This window comes from Podarcis vaucheri, assembly GCF_965113315.1.
Source record: "Podarcis vaucheri genome assembly, chromosome: 8".
Taxonomy (NCBI): domain Eukaryota; kingdom Metazoa; phylum Chordata; class Lepidosauria; order Squamata; family Lacertidae; genus Podarcis; species Podarcis vaucheri.
The window spans coordinates 69,589,736-69,607,675 of record NC_138766.1 but is presented as its reverse complement, the minus strand read 5'-3'; the positions used below and the strand labels follow the sequence as shown (position 1 = coordinate 69,607,675).

At 42.0% G+C, this 17,940-nt stretch overlaps 1 protein-coding gene across 1 annotated transcript in view; it reads right to left on the bottom strand.

The window, feature by feature from the left end:
• Positions 1-17,940, bottom strand: part of PTDSS1 (phosphatidylserine synthase 1) — a 37,224-nt gene that overhangs the window by 16,490 nt on the left and 2,794 nt on the right. The window contains exons 2-7 of the mRNA XM_082235671.1: positions 13,313-13,404; positions 7,515-7,559; positions 5,900-6,024; positions 4,231-4,389; positions 3,394-3,545; positions 299-440 (exon numbers count right to left, since the gene is read on the bottom strand). Coding sequence (XP_082091797.1) covers positions 299-440; positions 3,394-3,545; positions 4,231-4,389; positions 5,900-6,024; positions 7,515-7,559; positions 13,313-13,404 — 715 coding nt within the window. The remainder of the gene's footprint in view (positions 1-298; positions 441-3,393; positions 3,546-4,230; positions 4,390-5,899; positions 6,025-7,514; positions 7,560-13,312; positions 13,405-17,940) is intronic.

Below are 17,940 nucleotides of genomic sequence, written 5' to 3'. Positions count from 1 at the left end.
TTTTACTTTATGTGCTACTTTTTTTGTAAGCCGTTTTGAGTTATTTTTCATAAGTAAGCAATTAATAAGTGCAATTAATGATAAAAACGAATTGTGGTGAAATAAAAATTCAAATACCTATTTTCATATGGATTTCTTTTTTAAAAAAACAACAACGCATTGCTGCAGAAAGGAGAAGGGATGGATTTGTGAATGAACACAGGTGAAACTAATGCAAAAAGGAAACAGCCTGATCCAGTCAACCCAAGCTGAGAATCCCTGGGCTTTGTTTTCAATAGTTTGCTGTTGTTGTTTTTACCTGCCAGATAATCATGAAAAGGTATACTCCAGCCACTCTTTGAAATGAAGACTTGGGATCAAACCAGCGAACATAGGTCCAGCTTGCTGGAGTGAACTGTAACACAGCTCTCTTGATTTTACCTGTGGTGGTGTGAATGTCCCTGAAAGCAGAGAAGGACAACAGTAAAAAAAAAGAGAAGGAAATCAACATTGCATTGCTATGTAACAAATGATGTAAAATAACACAGCTCTATTATACTGGGGTTTGTAACAAGAAAGGTGCATTTAAGAAGCAGACCTATTGTAATTAAGCAAACAGAAGAAACCTGCCCCAAAGCAAACTTTTCCACATGCGTGATTTGCTCCTTAAATGCAACAAAGCTGAAATTTGGGGGTTAGTCATAGAGTAGACCCATTTAAATTAATGGACATGGATAACTTAAGAGTCTGCTTGGAGAATAACTTAGTTGGAAACATCCCTTAATTTCCAATGCTATCAAAACACCAAGCTTTCAAAAAAGCAAAAAAAAACCCAACACTTCTCTGAGGAAAAGTGTCTGAAAGATCTGAGAGTCAAGACCTCCCTATTTAATGTTAATAATTTAATTATCATGCTTCTAATTAAGGGCAAATAAGCATAAAACCACAAATTTTACTAACCAGAACCAGCCAAACAATTTTATTTTATTTTGGTATTTACAGTGCTCCTGAAGGTTGGGAGACCATCTGGGGCAGCAGCCCATGAGGTGAAAGAAGGGGTAAGCACCAGATTAAGAAGCTTAGAAACACCCCTCACAGCTTCCTGAGTTGCCCCATGATGTTCAGAGTAAATCTCTCCCTCACAGCTAGCGCTGAACACAAATCAAATTAACAACAAAAAGAATCAGAATGTTGTACTCATTTCAAAATAATAACCAGGAAGTAACACAGAAAGTGACTTCCAATGTTCTGGTAAAATCAAAACCTCAAATTAATTTAGATTCTTGTGTAATCAACTGTTAGCTGGATAAATAAATCCATGAGTGTGTACAGCCATACCTTGGGTTACAGCCACTTCAGGTTGCGTTTTTTTAGGTTACGGACCACCGAAATCCAGAAGTACTGGAACCGGTTACTTCCAGGTTTTGGCAGTCGCGCATGTGCAGAAGCACCAAATCGCAACCCGCGCATGCGCAGATGCGGGTTGCGAACGCTGCAGGTTGCGAATGTGCACAGATCATGTTCGCAACCCAAGCATCCACTGTATTAGGGATGAGGAACCTGTGGCCCTCTGTCTATTGTAGGACTCCAGCTTCCATCAGACTCAGTCAGCAAAGTCCAACAATATCTGGGTCACAGGTAGTGAGGTGCATCTGAAAAAACAGCCCTACTTTTCTTTCACTTTATGCTTTTATTTAACATTTTGGACATTATTGGCCATGGTGTGGGGCAAACAGTAAGAGGATGGGGAACAGGAAACTTAACTGTGCATGAATAGAGGTACTTTCCTTTCATTCATAGGGTTCTTTGAATGCTGGCTTCTAGCAACAAACCCAGTGGATTTAATTACCGTATTGGCCCGAATATAAGCCACACCTTTTTTTCCAAATTCCAACTCTGAAAAGTTAAAGTGTGGCTTATATTCAGAGCTGAGCGCCAGCACCGGTAGTGCCAGGAGACAGGCCGCGCCCGCAAATAAGCCTTGAATTTCAAAGGTGCGGCTTATAGTCAGGCCAATACGGTACTGTCAGCAATGATAGTGGGTTTTATTTCCTTTATCTTCAGCAAAAACAGCAGCGCTAAGTATGTAAGGCATGCAGAAAGGTCAGCTTAGATTAAAGGTCCGAATCACATGGCTAAGTGCAAAGCTACAACATTCCTAATCCCCACTAGGAGTACAGGATCAAAGTTTAGAATGGAGGCTCTTTTCTCAGAGGTCTACAGAAAGAAAATCGTTTTAGGAATATGCTCTTGGCAAAAGTTTCATGAGGAAAACAAGCAGGTGAAATAGGCCTTTAAATACAGTTTTCATCTACTGCATTATAAAAGGGATTATCAGGAAATGGTGTACCGTTCAGAAGTTTGGCCCTCACACTCCAATTCTGAAATATTAACTATATATTATTAAAAACCATGGGTGAGGTTTCCTTGGATTTTATCAATATAGTAAGACCTATTAAGGTGTATGTTCCATGCTTATATGGGTGTCGCTTTGGAGAGTTATTTTGGTTACACGAGTAACAATGCAATCGTAAAAATGCTTACTCAGAAGTAACGCCCACTGTGTTCAGTAAGGCTTATTTCCAGGTAAATGTACACAGGATCGCACCATTAGAGGTAAAATCAGAGGCTGATGGAAATCAAATGTGAGCGCAAGGGACCATGAACAATTACAGACTCTCCCCTTGCTTATTAATGGAAATAACATTGTAACACATTCATAATGTCATGATCCGCCAATGTTGCCAAGGAAATGGATTTAAAAATAAATCGCAGCACCGATACCAATTTAGGAATCACCCAAGACAGTGAACATAGAACATGAAAGCAGCCTTGCCGGATGAGACCAAAGGCCCATCTACTCCAGCTTCCTGTTCTCACAGTGGCTAACCAGAGGCCTATGCGATGCAACAGCACTCTCCACACTCATCTTCCCCAGCAAGTGCTATGCAGACGCATGCTGCCTCTAATACACTGGGGCTGGATCCAGACACATCAAAGAAGCGTTCCAGTTAAACGCATTGTAAACTTTGTATGAGGAATCGGGTTGGCAAAAACGGAACTCCACAGCGCCACCTGGTGTCACAGTGTTAGAATGCATGTACAGCGCATATGCCAATGTAGCTGAGTCCTGGGTCTGTAGCACCACATGCCTTGTGATTTCCCGGGTACAAAATTTAATCTAACATGAGGTTTTAGATTTGGGCTAGCCCTGTATTACAAATTGTCGCAATCCAGTAAATATTTAGCATTTCCAATTTAGGGATTCAGAATTATCGGCATGAATATATTTTAGCAGCCTGCAATGGGGAAACCTCCACAATTCACAATCTACCAAACATTACATTTTATTTCAGAGTTTTCATACTGCAGTATCGTTAATATAATGGTTACTTGCTTGTACTTGAGACCTACTTGAAGCTTGCCCAGTGATAGGTCCTCATCTCCAACCAACGACAAACTACCATGCCCAACCAGATGCCACCCCCGTTACATAGCAGGATGTCCAAAATGACTTGATCCCACCAGCATTCAGCAAAATTAGGCAGCAGGTGCATGAAGAACAGCTACAGAATACAGCAAAAAGATTCTGGGTAAGAAATTCATTCAGACAAAGGTATCGCATTAACATAAGAATGTGACTTTTACAGAAGTTACAGGTGCTGAAAATACAGGAAATATTTTTCATACGACAGGTGAACTTGGCCAAAGTCTATCAACCTACAGCTTCAGAGGGCTCTGGATCAGTTTGCACTTCTTGGTGAGAAAGCATTATTACATTTTCCCTCTGCGTGTTTCCAAAAGCTTACTAAGGAGACATGCATAGGGTTGCACTGTAAAATCAGTGCTGCAAATATTGCCTTTTCACTAGAAGATTTAATATTACAGGAGACACAAATTATAGGAGGAAGTACTACACTACTGGTTTGAATTTAGGGAACATAACAGAGACAAGCTGCACATGCTATATACTAATACAGAAGTCTATATTCACCCAGTATATTTCCAAGTAATTCAGTAAGTAAATAATTTACTTAGATAGGCTGACTTAAACATGAAATAAATTTGATTTGGCCATTCCAGACACTTGTGTGCAAGAGGAAAACTTCACATCTAGCATGTGCCAAATTTAAGGAGCAGACAATAAACTTGTGTTATGTTTGCAATGTGGACAAACTGCTAGGAGAGCCACATCAGTCATTCCCCACCCCAAGGATATAAAAAACTCCTCACTGAGAAAACGAAACCTACCTCGGTTAGCTCCCAGGTGATGCTAATAGTCCAGCACAGCCCATAGCTACGGATTAACAAAGCCTTCATTGCCCAGCCCCAGAAATGTCCAAAAGCAAATATGTCAAAATGGCTGAGGATTCGCTCCCAAGTAATAACATGGCAGTTCACAGCATATTCCTGTTGTTGATTTGGAGAAAGGGGAAGGTAGGGGTGTGTGTGTGAGAGAGAAGCAGACGTTACAAGTCTATTCTGGAAACATTTTCGGAAGAAATAAAACTGCAGACTACAATATCAGAGACTATCAGAGAATGTTATTTACTGGTCCGCTATAGCTTAGCCTTGTATTATCATTAGTTTATATACCATTTAATGACAAAGTAGGTTTCTATGCAGGCTGCAGTATAAAAACAAATTGCACAAGCATTAAAACATAAATATCCGTTAATTAAAATACACAACTGAACAAAAGGTAAATGCATGCTTTTATATAGCTGGATTGTAATAATGAACATGATGATCCTTCGAGAATGGCTAACAATGTAACTCTGCACATGTTTACTCAGAATTAATCCCCACTGAGTTCAACTGGACTTACTCCCAGATAAGTCTAAATAGTATTGCAGCCTAATTCTTTTTATTATTCTACTGGTCCTCATCACAGTACATGACTGAATGAAACACAATAAAAATTCTGTTTTCTACATCATTAGGGATAATTACTGCCAGATATGGAATATTCTATGTTTTAACCAAAAAAGGGGGCAAATTCTGCAACCTAAGTAAATTACACAAATAAGCATGCATTTACCTGCTCTGCTTTATTTACTCAAGGAGCAATACAGAACACCTATAAATACCCCACTCCTGAAACACTGCCTTTGGTCTGAACAAGTTTTGTTTGCCCTCGGTGACATGGAGTGATAGTCAACTAAATTTTATTCAAAGTAAACCCTCTGAAAATAATGAACATGACTAAATTGGGTCAGAGTAGGACTTCGCTCAATACCACCCATAGTCACACAGCCAAATTGAACGGACTGCACATTGATGTCACTGTTCTCAGGAGGAAGGGCTGTTTTTCAAACAAAAAACTGCACTCAAGCTGCAGCCAAGAAGGCCGTGAAGAGACTCATAAATGAATATTCACACCACTGCGCAAAAACGTGGCAGGCAGGTTATGCCATTTCTTTGCGACTCTCTCACAATTTGGAAAGCGGGGAGAAATCCTCCTCCCCAAGAGAGATGCATTTTGCAAGGAGAAAGAAATGTCTGTAAGATGCACCCTCTCATATGCCTCATCCCTGCTAAAAAGGCCACAAAACTTTAAACTTCCTGTTAGAGAAGATGCTTCAACCTCCCAACCATATCCAGTATGTTTTAGTGGTGCAGCAATAAAACTGCTAGCCCATTTGCAAAGCTAAGCAGAGTCCAGTATGGTTTCAAACTGGATGGGGGACGTGTTGAAATTCTTGCATTGCAGGGGATTGGACTAGATGACATTCGGGTCCCTTCCAACTCTATGATACTAGTATATTATTGCATGATATTTGAACTTTCTTACAGTGAGGATTGGAGAATTCCTATCCCTTCTCAAAGGGATAGTGCATGCTATTCTAACACAGCAATATGGTAGCACTAGATCCACTCTGAAAGAAATATATTTTCTTGCAACACCCTCAATACACACCATGATGTCTGCTTCCCTTGTCGCATATCGGAGATTAGGATCGAGCCAGTACATCACGGATTTCACCTGCTCAAAGTTAAGGAAGAGCAGGAATGCCAGAAACAGAAAATAGAGAACACTCAAACCTGTAGGAAAACCAAAGTCAGAGGTCCAAATGTTTGTTTGAAGAGCAATAGCTAAAATCACACAAACAAACCATGTTATATCAATGCCAATGGAACAATTTAGAGCAATAAAATCAAAACAAAAGAATAATAATGAAGTACTCATAATTAAGCAGTTTCCGGAAGATTCTTCTCATACAATTCCACATGGCTAGAAATCTCCCCCACCCCCATGAGGTACATGTGTGAAAATGTGAAATGTTGCATTCACATGTAACAGAAAAAGGAGCAAAACAAATGAGTATTGGACCATGAGGTACAACCCAGATTCTTCATAGAACTTATCCACCATAGTTTATTCACAACCCTCCAGAATGTGGTAGTTCTTGATAAGTTGTTACTTCATTCTAACCCCACCATAATGGTTAAACAGGTCACACTCAAAGAGGAATTTAAGCATCCCGTGGCAGCCAAGAGGTTTATTAATCCATCAGTCATAAAGCAGATGCAACCTTGGGTAGGTTTTTGAAGGGCATCCAAACTATTCATGTTGGAAATTCAGCTGTAATCATAATAGCTACAGCTGCTCCACATGCCAACAGATTATAGTTGTACAGGGTGACATTTTTGAGAATACTGCTCAGTGCCTTAGGAGGCTGAGTCCCATTTTCCAAAGCAATTCTGGAACACTTGAGAACTGTCTCCAAATCTTTCCATACATTAAATATTAACATGGTTGTGAAATGTTCATTAAGCTGGTGCAAGAAGGGAGGCTTGCTGTACCTTCCAACCACCCTATTCTTGAGAGCACTAGAAACTGCCATGATGATGAGGATGATGATGATTTATTACCATTTATACCCCGCCCATAAGCGGAGAAGTTATTGGGTATCAATGAATATTTGCATCTTGCTCTCCTGCCGTTGTTCCATTCTCAATTTCCCTTTTCAAAACTCCAGTGTATTTGCATGCAGATACAATTAAGTCGAAACTGAGTTTACATGACCAAGTGTCCTTTGTAATACCAATTAAATTTGCAGTCACAGGAATTCTGATCAACATCAGAGGGCTTGATCTTAGTGCCATCTAGGATTTGGTGAGTAAGCACTAGAGATGGGAGCCTTCTTCTGTAGTGATTCTCTGACTCGGGAATGTTTTCCTAATTATTTATTTGTTGCGCTCACTCTTTCACCAGAAACTGAAATCACTTCTGTTGCAACAGGCATTTAATGCATACCACTTAGTTCTACTGCTGCTGGTTTTAATCTGTAACATGATTTGTTTTTGCTGCTCTTAGGCTTTTTCTTCAGTGTTAAGAACTGGTTAACATTGCAAGTTCTTTTCCTTCCTTTTTCACTGATTAAGTTATATGGTTCTGTGATTATGCTGTATGTCACCCTGGGTACTTTTAGCAGAATGGCAGGAAAAATACAGTATTATTTTCAGGTAATAAATTACTATTTTTTGATGCTCTGGAATAGCGTGAAAGCACATCTTTAAAAACAACTTACCAAAAACCATACGCCATATTGCAGGGTGTGGGCGAGTGAAAGGCCCTGTAGAGAAAAAAGTTTTTCAATAACAGCAAACTGATGGATCAGAAAGAATTGCAACAGGCCATCTAAACATAATCTGAAGGAAATGCAACCATGCCAACCAAGAATCAATCCTGAGCAAGCTTTATAACAAATCAAGTTTTCTATTTAAAGCCATTAAAGGAACTACTGAGACTAATATCTGGATAAAGCCACAGATCTTCAAGAACTTGTTGTTGGCGACACTGTAGAAATTACCATGGTATCCAAAAAAACAAGGCTCTCTATGTTGTGAAAACAGTAATAGAAAAGTAAGTGCCCAACTTCATACCCAAAAGCAGATGAGGATGTGCAGGAAGATCAATGCTTGCCACCGGGAATTCCCAGGTAGTGGGAACATTACTGCTGGCACATCAGGGAATTGGGATACATGGCTAATTAGCCAACAGCGAAAGGCAGAAGTGAATGTGCGGGCCTGAAAATTATGAATTTACAAGTGAAATGTTTGTGAGTGTGATGGTTCTGTCGAGGAGGAAGGGAGATATTGTGAGGACTGTGTGCGTACAAGCACACACAAATACACACACTGCATGTCTTTGTGTACTCTATGCGCAGAGATGCGTTATATACACCACTACAGAGGCCCTTGTCAAGAAAGCCAGGATTTCCAGAGTTGGGAATGTGGCCAGGGGTTGCCATCCTTTCATTTACCGTACTTTCCATGTTCAGATTTTGCGTCCTTCCCATTCAAGTCGCACCCCCAGCTGTGGCCCACCTTTACTTTGACCCATGGAATGAAGTACTGAGCTAGCCCCTGCTTGCCTGCCTGCATTTTCAGTGGGAGATTCATTTCTTTGTCCGATGTGAGTGCATCTAGGAAACTGTTTTTACATATACTATGGAGGCTGCTTTAGGAACACTGGGGCATTTAGCGCCGTTATTTTAGGATCCAAGCCAATAACTCAATGAAGTTCGCAGAGCGGAACGAAAGCTTCCGGTCTTCCCGGTGCAGGGAGCTGCTTGGGGGAGGGAAGAATTGCCCCAAACTGGGCAGACCTGTGCATAGTCTGGATAATTCGGACCTCTCTCAGCAGACCCTGTCCCTCATCCCTCATTGTTCAAGGAGGCTTCCCTTGATTGCAGCTGATTGCAGGGGAGAAAAGGAGACAGGAAACTTTCCTTCTGTGAACTTCCTTGAGTTAACTCATCTTGGGATCCAAAGCAATTATTTCCAACATCTTGAAACTTGTGGTGAAGGACTTACTGGAATCTAACCAGGAATTCATCCCATAGGGAAAGCAACTAAAAGCCATGGGTCACTCAATAAGGAGTCCCCCATCTACAACTGCTTGCTCAAAGCTTGTCCAAGGAGAACCCCTTTTTGTATCTCCAGATGTTTAACAAGCCTTGGAACTAGTTCTCCTTTTGCAACCATATTCATCAGTATGGAGTACTGCCACCTTTTTTTGTTTTGCGGCCCATGGCAGCCATTTTGTGCTGGCACCCATTACACTTGTAACAAGACTGGAGTACCTGTGTCTCCTTTTTTACCAGAAAACCCCACTGCTTGGAACAAATCTAAGCGCAACAACTTTAATCAACCTATCAAATTTTAGGGAATTATGAAAATCAGCCAACCACCTAAGATTACTGGAATCTGCTAAGAAATGGAGAGCAGGAACAAGCATGTGTGTAGCACAAGATTGTGATAAAGACAGTTCAAAGCAGGTTACTAATCTAGGATCCCCATGAAAGCCTGGAGGCCCAATCACAGAATATATGTACTATTTTAAAGCTGCAAACCTAAACACAATTACTTAGGAGTTAAGTCCCTGTCAACACAATGAGACTTACTTATGAGTAAGTACTTGAGATTGTGCTGTAAGACTGACAGTACTTTTGTCCTGATCCCTCAAATTTTATCTCCTCCGTTTCTGAGGTTTACTTTCAAGTCACTTTGTAAAAAGCTAGTTTTACTATTCTGCGGTTTGTTCCAAATAGAGTACATAGGAGCTTGAATGAAAATAGTGTGAATTCATGTAGAAAAGGAACTAGGTGACTGGCAAAACTGGAGGAAGGGCATGCCAGGCAGGCCACTTAAAACTTCCAGCAAGTCAGTCATTAGATACCACAAAGGATATCAAGTGCCATGCACACAGGTTGAATTCGGGTGGAAAATCGTTCCTCTCGGCTACACCACTGAAATCAATACCTTTTAGAGACACTACTGAGATCAAATACAAATCCAGATTATATGGCTCAAAGCAGCTTAACGTGAGGTGTCCGAAGGCACACATCTGCTCAACTTTGCAGTCTTTGCATTAGAGTTATTTATGTCTGCATTTATCAGGTGCCTGGCTTTGTAACTTATAGCTCAGTGCCCTCTGTGTAAAAATGTAGCCCAGTGCAATCCCAATTATTCCTAGAGGGTATCAGACATCGTTTGATAAATCAGCAGTTCAGATGATGGAGTGGATGCTTCTCTGAAACCCCCCAGCAACAGCGCCACACTGGGAAGGTATTCTGGCTGCTGCTAAATGCTTCTCTTGTAACCTGGTTACCAAGGCAGTACTGACAATCAGGGCCAGTCTCAGAGGAGCGGGAACAAGTCCTCTTAGCAGCAGCTCCACCTCCCTGTGCAAGCGTTCCCTGGCATTCTGCCTCTTGCCAAAAATGCCCAGGAGTGAATTCAGCTATAGCTTCGGTCAGAGAGCGCAATCAACTTTACTCACACCAAACAGTTACTATACACAGTTGCTTTTACTGGAAGAAAGCCAGTCACCATCTGCTGCAGATAATGACCATACCAGACACAATGAGATCACTCTAATGTTTCCAGTAAGAGGGGCAGGCGCAAGGTATTGAAAAAATGAGCACTGGGCTTCAGTTAAGCAAGATTTATGGGATGCCACTTCCCTTTCCTCTCTCAGCAGTTTACCTAGGTACAAACCACCCTCTTTTAATCAAGTGTTGATAAACAGGGATAACAGTTGCAGTATGGACCTTCTGATGTGTACACAGGTCTCAAATTTAAAAATACCATGCTTGTGGGATGAACTGCATAGCAAGTTAGCCTAGTCCAGAGGGGGCTAACCTTTATTTGTCTAGTCCAGAGGTGGCTAACCTCTATTTGGCCCAAAGGTCACATTTACACTTGAAGAACCTTCTGGGGCTGCATACCAGACACAGAGGAGGCCAAAAGGGGGTGCGCCCAATCCCACACTTTTGCACAGGTGTTCTCTGCCCCAGCTCAGCTAATCCAGGCAATCCTTCCCTCCCTGCTCTCCAAACGATTGATCCAACAACCAGGGAGGGGTGTTTTACAACCCCATTCCCCATTAGGGTCCTTTGTTGGGAAGAGAGGTGTAAATCTCTCTGCCCACCCCAGTGCTGTGTCTACTTTATTATTCCCCTCCCCTTTTTGTTTCTGCCACTAAAATAAGTGGCATCTTGAGGGATACATTTGCATGGGGGCAAGGGCTGATCAATCACTGTCCAGTAGAAAAGGGAAACTGATGAGAATATCTCAGGCTGCAGTCCTCACGGAATATAGTGAAATTCACTTCTTAGTAAGCAAGCATTGAAAAATAAAGCTGTTAGTGTCTCAAGGCTAATAGGAAGCTGCCTTGAGCCTCTTCAGTTTCAACTCAGAAGTTGCCACAGCTCAACAGTAGTGTACATGCTTTGCATATAAAATGGTCCCAGTTTTAATTCCTGGCATTTCCAGCTAAAGTGCCAATGGGTGCAGATTTCTGTTGGAAATCTTGGGAGAAATGCTGCTATTAATTTAGATGGACCATTGACCTGATTCAACATAAGGAGTTACCCCCACATTATACAAGAAAATGAAACAACACAATTGTTTTGCTCTGATTCTAAACATACCGTATTTTTCGCCCCATAGGGCGCACCGGCCCATAGGACGCACCTAGTTTTTTGGGGGGGAAATAAAGGGGGGGAAATTATTTTTCCCCCAGGCGCGGGACTGGGGCGGGGGATGCCCAAGCTTCCCCCGACCCCAGCACAGGCTGCTATCCGCAAGCCTAGGGAGCCTGCAGGAAGTTGCGCCGGTCTCCCCAGGCTTGCGGATATCTGTCCCCCGAGCTTGTGGGGCTGGCGGTGGGGAGAAGCATGCTTCTCCCCAGCGTCAGCCTCCAAACCAGGTCGGGGAGCAGCAGGATGGCAGCGCTCCGCCTCCCCTCTGTCCCCCGAGCTTGTGGGGCTGCCTGATATCTGCACGAAGCCCGGGGTGCGCTGTGCAGCACGCCCCAGGCTTCGGGATGCAGGCTGCTATTCACAAGCCTTGGGAGCCCAACGGGAACTCCCGCAGAGCTCCCAAGGCTTGCGGATAGCTTCCTGAAGCCTGGAGAGCAAGAGGGGTCGGTGCGCACCGACCCCTTTCGCTCTCCAGGCTTTAGTGGAAGCCTGCATTCGCCCCATAGGACGCACACAGATTTCCCCTTCATTTTTGGAGGGGGAAAAGTGCGTCCTATAGGGCGAAAAATATGGTATTTATTTTGAGCAGGGCATATGGATTTGCAAGGAGGCTTACATCCAGGTAGGCATGTTTGTGATCACACCTTTTATTTGCATTTAACCACCCCATATCAGAGCACCTCCTCGATTACCATGCAATTATGTGTAGCTTTTCCCCCTCTTTCTTTTTAAAATTCATTTTCTTTGCTGAAGAGGTCAAAGAAAGGGCTCACATTGTTTCACACGACTAATCATAAGAACAAAAGATTTAGAAATTTTAAACTCATTTTCTTTAGATGGAAAAAAGCTGCTTCAGTTTTAAAATGCCCTAATTGGAAATCTTTTTAAGATAGCAATAAAAATGCATGTTATTTCTGTTACATATTGTTTCAAACTGGCTTTTGCTGTAGTAGGGAAGTAGGGGAAAAGTTGTTAAACATCTTCCCCACCCAGAAAGCTGTTTCCTACCACCTCTCCTTCAGGAAAGCAGTACCCACAGCACAGGAAGGGAGAAAGCAAGAACATCCCTTTTTGGGAAGGGTATCAAGAGGCACTTGCATATTTATAAATTAAAGCATATAAACACAACTAAAACACATCAACAGAAGACAACAAAAAAGGCTCTATCTCAGCTTTCCCTAAACTGGGGTCATCCAAATGGGACTCCATCAGCCACAGCCAGTAAATAAATTAGGGCAGTTACTGTCCAAACCATATTGTAGAATTGTAAGAGACCACAAGGGTCACCTAGTCCAACCCCTCCTGCACTGCAGGAATCTTTTGCCCAACGTGGGGTTCAAACCCACAACCCTGAAATTATGAGGCTCATGCTATATAGCAGGCACCAGGTTGGGAAAGGCTCTTCTATGGGAGCTGCCTTTTTACCCTGAAACTGCATATGCTGTGTCCATCAAGAAAACTCTAGCACGCAAGACTTTATTTATTTACTAACTGCAATTGCATGGTTGCCCAAGAACATATGTTCTACTAGTATCTCACGGAATTTAGACTCATCTTTCATTCCTTTTTAAGAGTATACTCTGGAGTATATGTTACTGCCTTGTTTTGCGGCTTGGCACTGCACAAGATGCTCTTCCAGGGACCATCCCTTATCGAGGTGAAAGTCTAAGAAAGACTCGGACCATTCTCAGAGCAAACAATAGACTATTAAACCAGAGTACTCATAAAACAGTTTGCTCCCAAAGTCCCCAAGCACCTTAATGTTTACCTTGCTCTCCTATCTGCAAAAGGAGTTGTAGGGGGGAAAGCGGCACAGAAATACTTGTGGAGTTACTTACCATTCGGAAAGGCTAAAACACTGATGATTAGAAAGAAGAAGATCACACAAAGGATGCCTTTCCAAATATTGTCTTCTGGGGTTGAATCATCCCTAAAAAGAAAAAGTTGGTAATTAAAACAACAACATAGGAGATTCAGGCTGCAATTTTATGCACATTTATCTGCGAGTAAATTCCACTGAACATAGCAGGCTTGATTTAATCTTTTCCCAACAACTAAACTGAGCTCAAAGTAGTTCACAGCAATAAAGCATAAAATAAAACACTTTCTAACAGAGTCAAGCCCGCAACTTCTGCACATTTGACTTGTGCTCATTCAGCTTTATGAGCTTGTGGGGGGGGGGGAATCTTACAAAATTAAAGTGGGTGGGCGTCTAGGGAAAAGACTTTGGCAATCCCACCCGCCATTGTACACAATGCATTTTGACCATATACCATTTTGGCTCTAGGTGCAGTTCCTCACCCCCACCCCACATATGTTGCAGGCTTAAGTTGTGGGGGCACTGTTTCACAGCTATTCCTTTCCTACCTGAAGGATCAGTTCCCAAGAGTAGCATTGGAGAAATGCCCTTTAGCACCCTTGCATTTGTATTATTGGTGTTCCTTTGGGGCCTATTCTGTCCCCAATGCTATTTAACAGCTATATGAAGCTACTGGGAGCATTGGGAGATTTAGATCAAAGTGTCACCAGTAAACCAATAACATGTTTCTCCATTTCTCTGTAACATCTGAATCAGGACTGGCTAGGAAGCCTCTGGATCAGTGTCTGGGTACACAGGAGGGCTGGATGAGGACCAGTAAACTGAATTTAAACCCTGACGAGACAGAGGCCCTGTTGGAAAGAGGTTCCCATGTCTGGCAGAAAGGTTAGTTACCTGTTCTGGACAGGGTTTCACTTCCTTTGAAAGAACAGATACACAGCCTGGGGGTGCTCCCAGATACGTCTTTGTCTAGGCTAAGCCTGCTTTTCACCAGCTTTGCTTGATTAGACAGCTATGGCTATTCCTGGACTAAAACAGTTTGGACACTGTGGTCTTGGCACTGGTAACCTCAAGACTGGATTATGGGACTGCAGTGCACTCTATGTGGCGCCTGCCTTGGGCTGAACCCACACTGACATTGTGTAAAACCTCTGCTGAGGGAGCTGCGCTAGCTGCTAATATGCTACTAGGTTCAATTCAAGGCTTTGCTTTTAGCATTTAAAGTCCTAAACAGCTTGGGACCAGGTTACCTACTGCGTTCCTCATACAGGGCACTTCTGAGACTGAAGACATGCCACAGAGGGGCACTCAGTTTGTACTAGAAACTGGGCTCTTAGTATCACAGCTCCAGCCCTTGGGAGTCAATTACCAGCTGAAATTAGACCCAAGTGTCATAATGTTCAGGTGCTTACCAAAAGTTATTTCAGATAAGAAGGCTTTCCCTGGGGTATGACCCAGTCATTTGTGAAATATTAATAGTACATCTGTAGAAATAGCTTTATTGGTTTTCATTTTCATCTTGTTGCACTCCGCTTCAATGTTTGTAGGCTATGGGGCAGTTCATAAATTTGTAAAATAAACCACCCCCATAATGTTTTGGACGATTTGCATCATATGTGCCAAAAAGACTGTCTACCATTGAGTTAGGCAAGGGCAATCCAGCACTTGAATTTACATTCTTCCCTAGCTCTTCTCTATAGAAAATTATTGTGGCTCCAAGCAACCCCAGCTTTGCATTAAATCAGTATACAAGATATAAAATTTCTTTTTATAAATAACAAAAATGGGGACTATCTTTATGAGCTCTCACACACTTATTCAGAAAGAACTGCACTCCAAATGCCATCTTCTATGGCAGTGAATTCCAGTGCTTTCTATTTAAATAAAAATAAAAAACTTTTCTCATCTGTGTTTCACATCTTGAAAGAAGGAAAAATAGAAGACGACTGCTTTCAACCTGTAGATTTATTCTATTTCTTTTTTTCCCCCTTCTGTTGTTATATTTTCCCCACTAGGTTTGGCTTTGCTTTATAGTTGTTCTATGAATTTGCAAACCACCTCAAGCTGTGATAAAGGAAGAATATAGAGGGTTTCAAAGAAAGCAAAACTATTACGGTTATTAACATTAGCACTTAGTTTCGCCTTGAAAATTCTCACAGAAATGAAGGCCACCAAATGCTTATAATAGTAACCAAGGGATACAGGTTCAGGCATCTCAGCTACATTAAGAGATAGAACAATGACACATATTTAAGCTCTTTGAAGCAACGTGCATAAGACATAGGCAAGATTTTAAAATATTTTTTTAAAAGAGGTCATGACTACGGCTGCATTCATCTTAAGAACACCTCTCTGAATTTCTGCTAACACACTCACTCTGTCACGTCCTTGTTTAGCACCCAATGTAAGTAATCTGAGGCGGAAAAGGTGATACAGGGCCAAACTAGCGTTGCACGCAGGTGTTGGTTAACATTTCCCTAATGCTTTGTTTTAAAAGAAGGCAGCCTCAGGACACTCCAACTGGGAAGCAAGAAAGCCAACAGTTAGAGATAATGGGTGTAGCAGTTCAGCAACATATGCTCTAGGGCCACAGAAGCAGAGGAGACGGTGAAACAGGAACTTCAGGCTTACCAAAAAACCTGGACATGAGGCAATTTAGGAAGATGGGGAAATGCATGGAGGAACCCAGTTCAAACTGTTTCAATGCCAAATCATCAGCTTAGATTATCATCTTGATCTACAGAAAAACAACTCTCCCCTGCTCCACTTCCATAACTGATGATGAATCAAAACAGAGGATAATCTTGATATGTGGTCATGGCATCACATCAAGACAGGTGTGGCTGGAAGGGTAGTCTTGTGCTATTACAATGCATAATGTAAATTAGCTTAAAATATCAGCCTAGGCACTCTCAGCCTCCAAAATAAGAGACAAATTAGATGTCAAAATGACCATGCATCTGTTAAGTTAGCAATTTGTTGTCATCGTCTCTGCTGCATATTTGCTTTATGAGGCAAACACAGGAGGGGAAACATCTTTGCTTCCTAGCTCTGCCTTTGGCTAATACCCTTGTGCTTCTGGTTGTTCCTTAAACGTGCAACCTCTCTGCCAGCGATTCCGTGGTGCATGGCACAGGCTTGGAACAATAAACATCAGGGCAGGGAAATGGTTGGAACAATAAACATCAGGCAAACTTGTTGCAATGGAGCAGAATTGGCCTCTGTAGCACCAAAGCACATGACCAGAACTAGTGGGTGGAAATTGGAGAGAAACAAGATTTCGACAAAACGTCAAAAAACACCCTCAAAGTACAAGCAGTTCAACAGCAGAACAGACTTGCTCAAGAGGTAATGAGCCCTGCTTCACAGAAGGTGTTTAAACAGATGCTGGACAGCTGCCCATCTGGGAAGGCAAGATGAATCCAGCATTAAGCAGAGGGCTGGACTACATGGCATCCATGGTCCTTTGCAAATCTAAATCTAAGCTTCTAGGGATGGCCGACTGGCAGATCTGGGCACAATTTTTAAGAAGTGTCCTACAGGGTATTACGATTGGTCCACCCAGTCCAGGACTTTAGCCAGTTGCTTCTAGGCATAGGTAGGAAACTCAGACTTCTTGTGCCACCAGATCCCTGCCCAACTTAATCAAGGTATAGCAAAATATTCTCCCAGTTTCATTCATACAGAAAATTCATACCAAAATTGGCCACCCCTATTATTAACACTAACAAGTAGTGACAATGAAGCCGTGACAGTCTCTCTGAAGGACATAGGAACCGTATATCCAAACATCAGCAATAAAGTAAAATCCAAGAAATCAAAACACACATTATCACCAGAAAGGTGAAAATCCACTAAGAGAGGATGGTCTGGAAAGTTCATTTGCATAAAAGGATATCACTAGAATTGCCTTCAACAACATTCTGAAGGAGGTTTGAATCCCCCCCCCCCCAGAGAAAAGCAACAGGCATTTAAAGAAATTTCAAAAGGGAAAGGGCAGCAAGGGAGAGGAAGGAATAAGCAAATAAATGAGGTAGTTGTGTGAGGGAAGAAACCTGAACCCTTACATCTCCAGCTTGATCACTGAGATCATCTGCAGGAGCATCACTGGTCCCCCAAGTTGGCAAGATTCATCTGACAGCAACAATAACCAAGCCAGCTAATTCCTGTGGAATCCTCTGCCAATAGAGCTTCAGCAGGTGCCTTCTGTTTTAACCTTTAAATGCCTGCTGAGAAGTTTTCTATGTCAGCAAGCTTATGCAGGCAATTAAGAAAATATATATTCCTGTAATAGTAAATAGACGGTCTCCAAATTCAAATTTTTGCGTGGTTTTATTGCGTAAAGATACTGTTGTAAACACTTTGCTATTTTTTATGATATAGCATTATATAAATAGTTTTTATAATTAAATAAATGCAGCTGGTCCCAGCCGGGCCAGGGAAGAGGGGCTCACAGTATCATCTCTTTATAAAAGCCACATAAAATAGTTGTGGAGTTGACTGAGACGCTCTAGAGTTGTATATACACCATACATTTAAAACACATTGTTTCTTCCAAAGAATCCTGGGAACTCTAGTTCATTCCTCAAATTCCCATGACCCTACAGTCCCCAGGATTTGGGGGGGGGCGTGGATAATGTGCTTTAA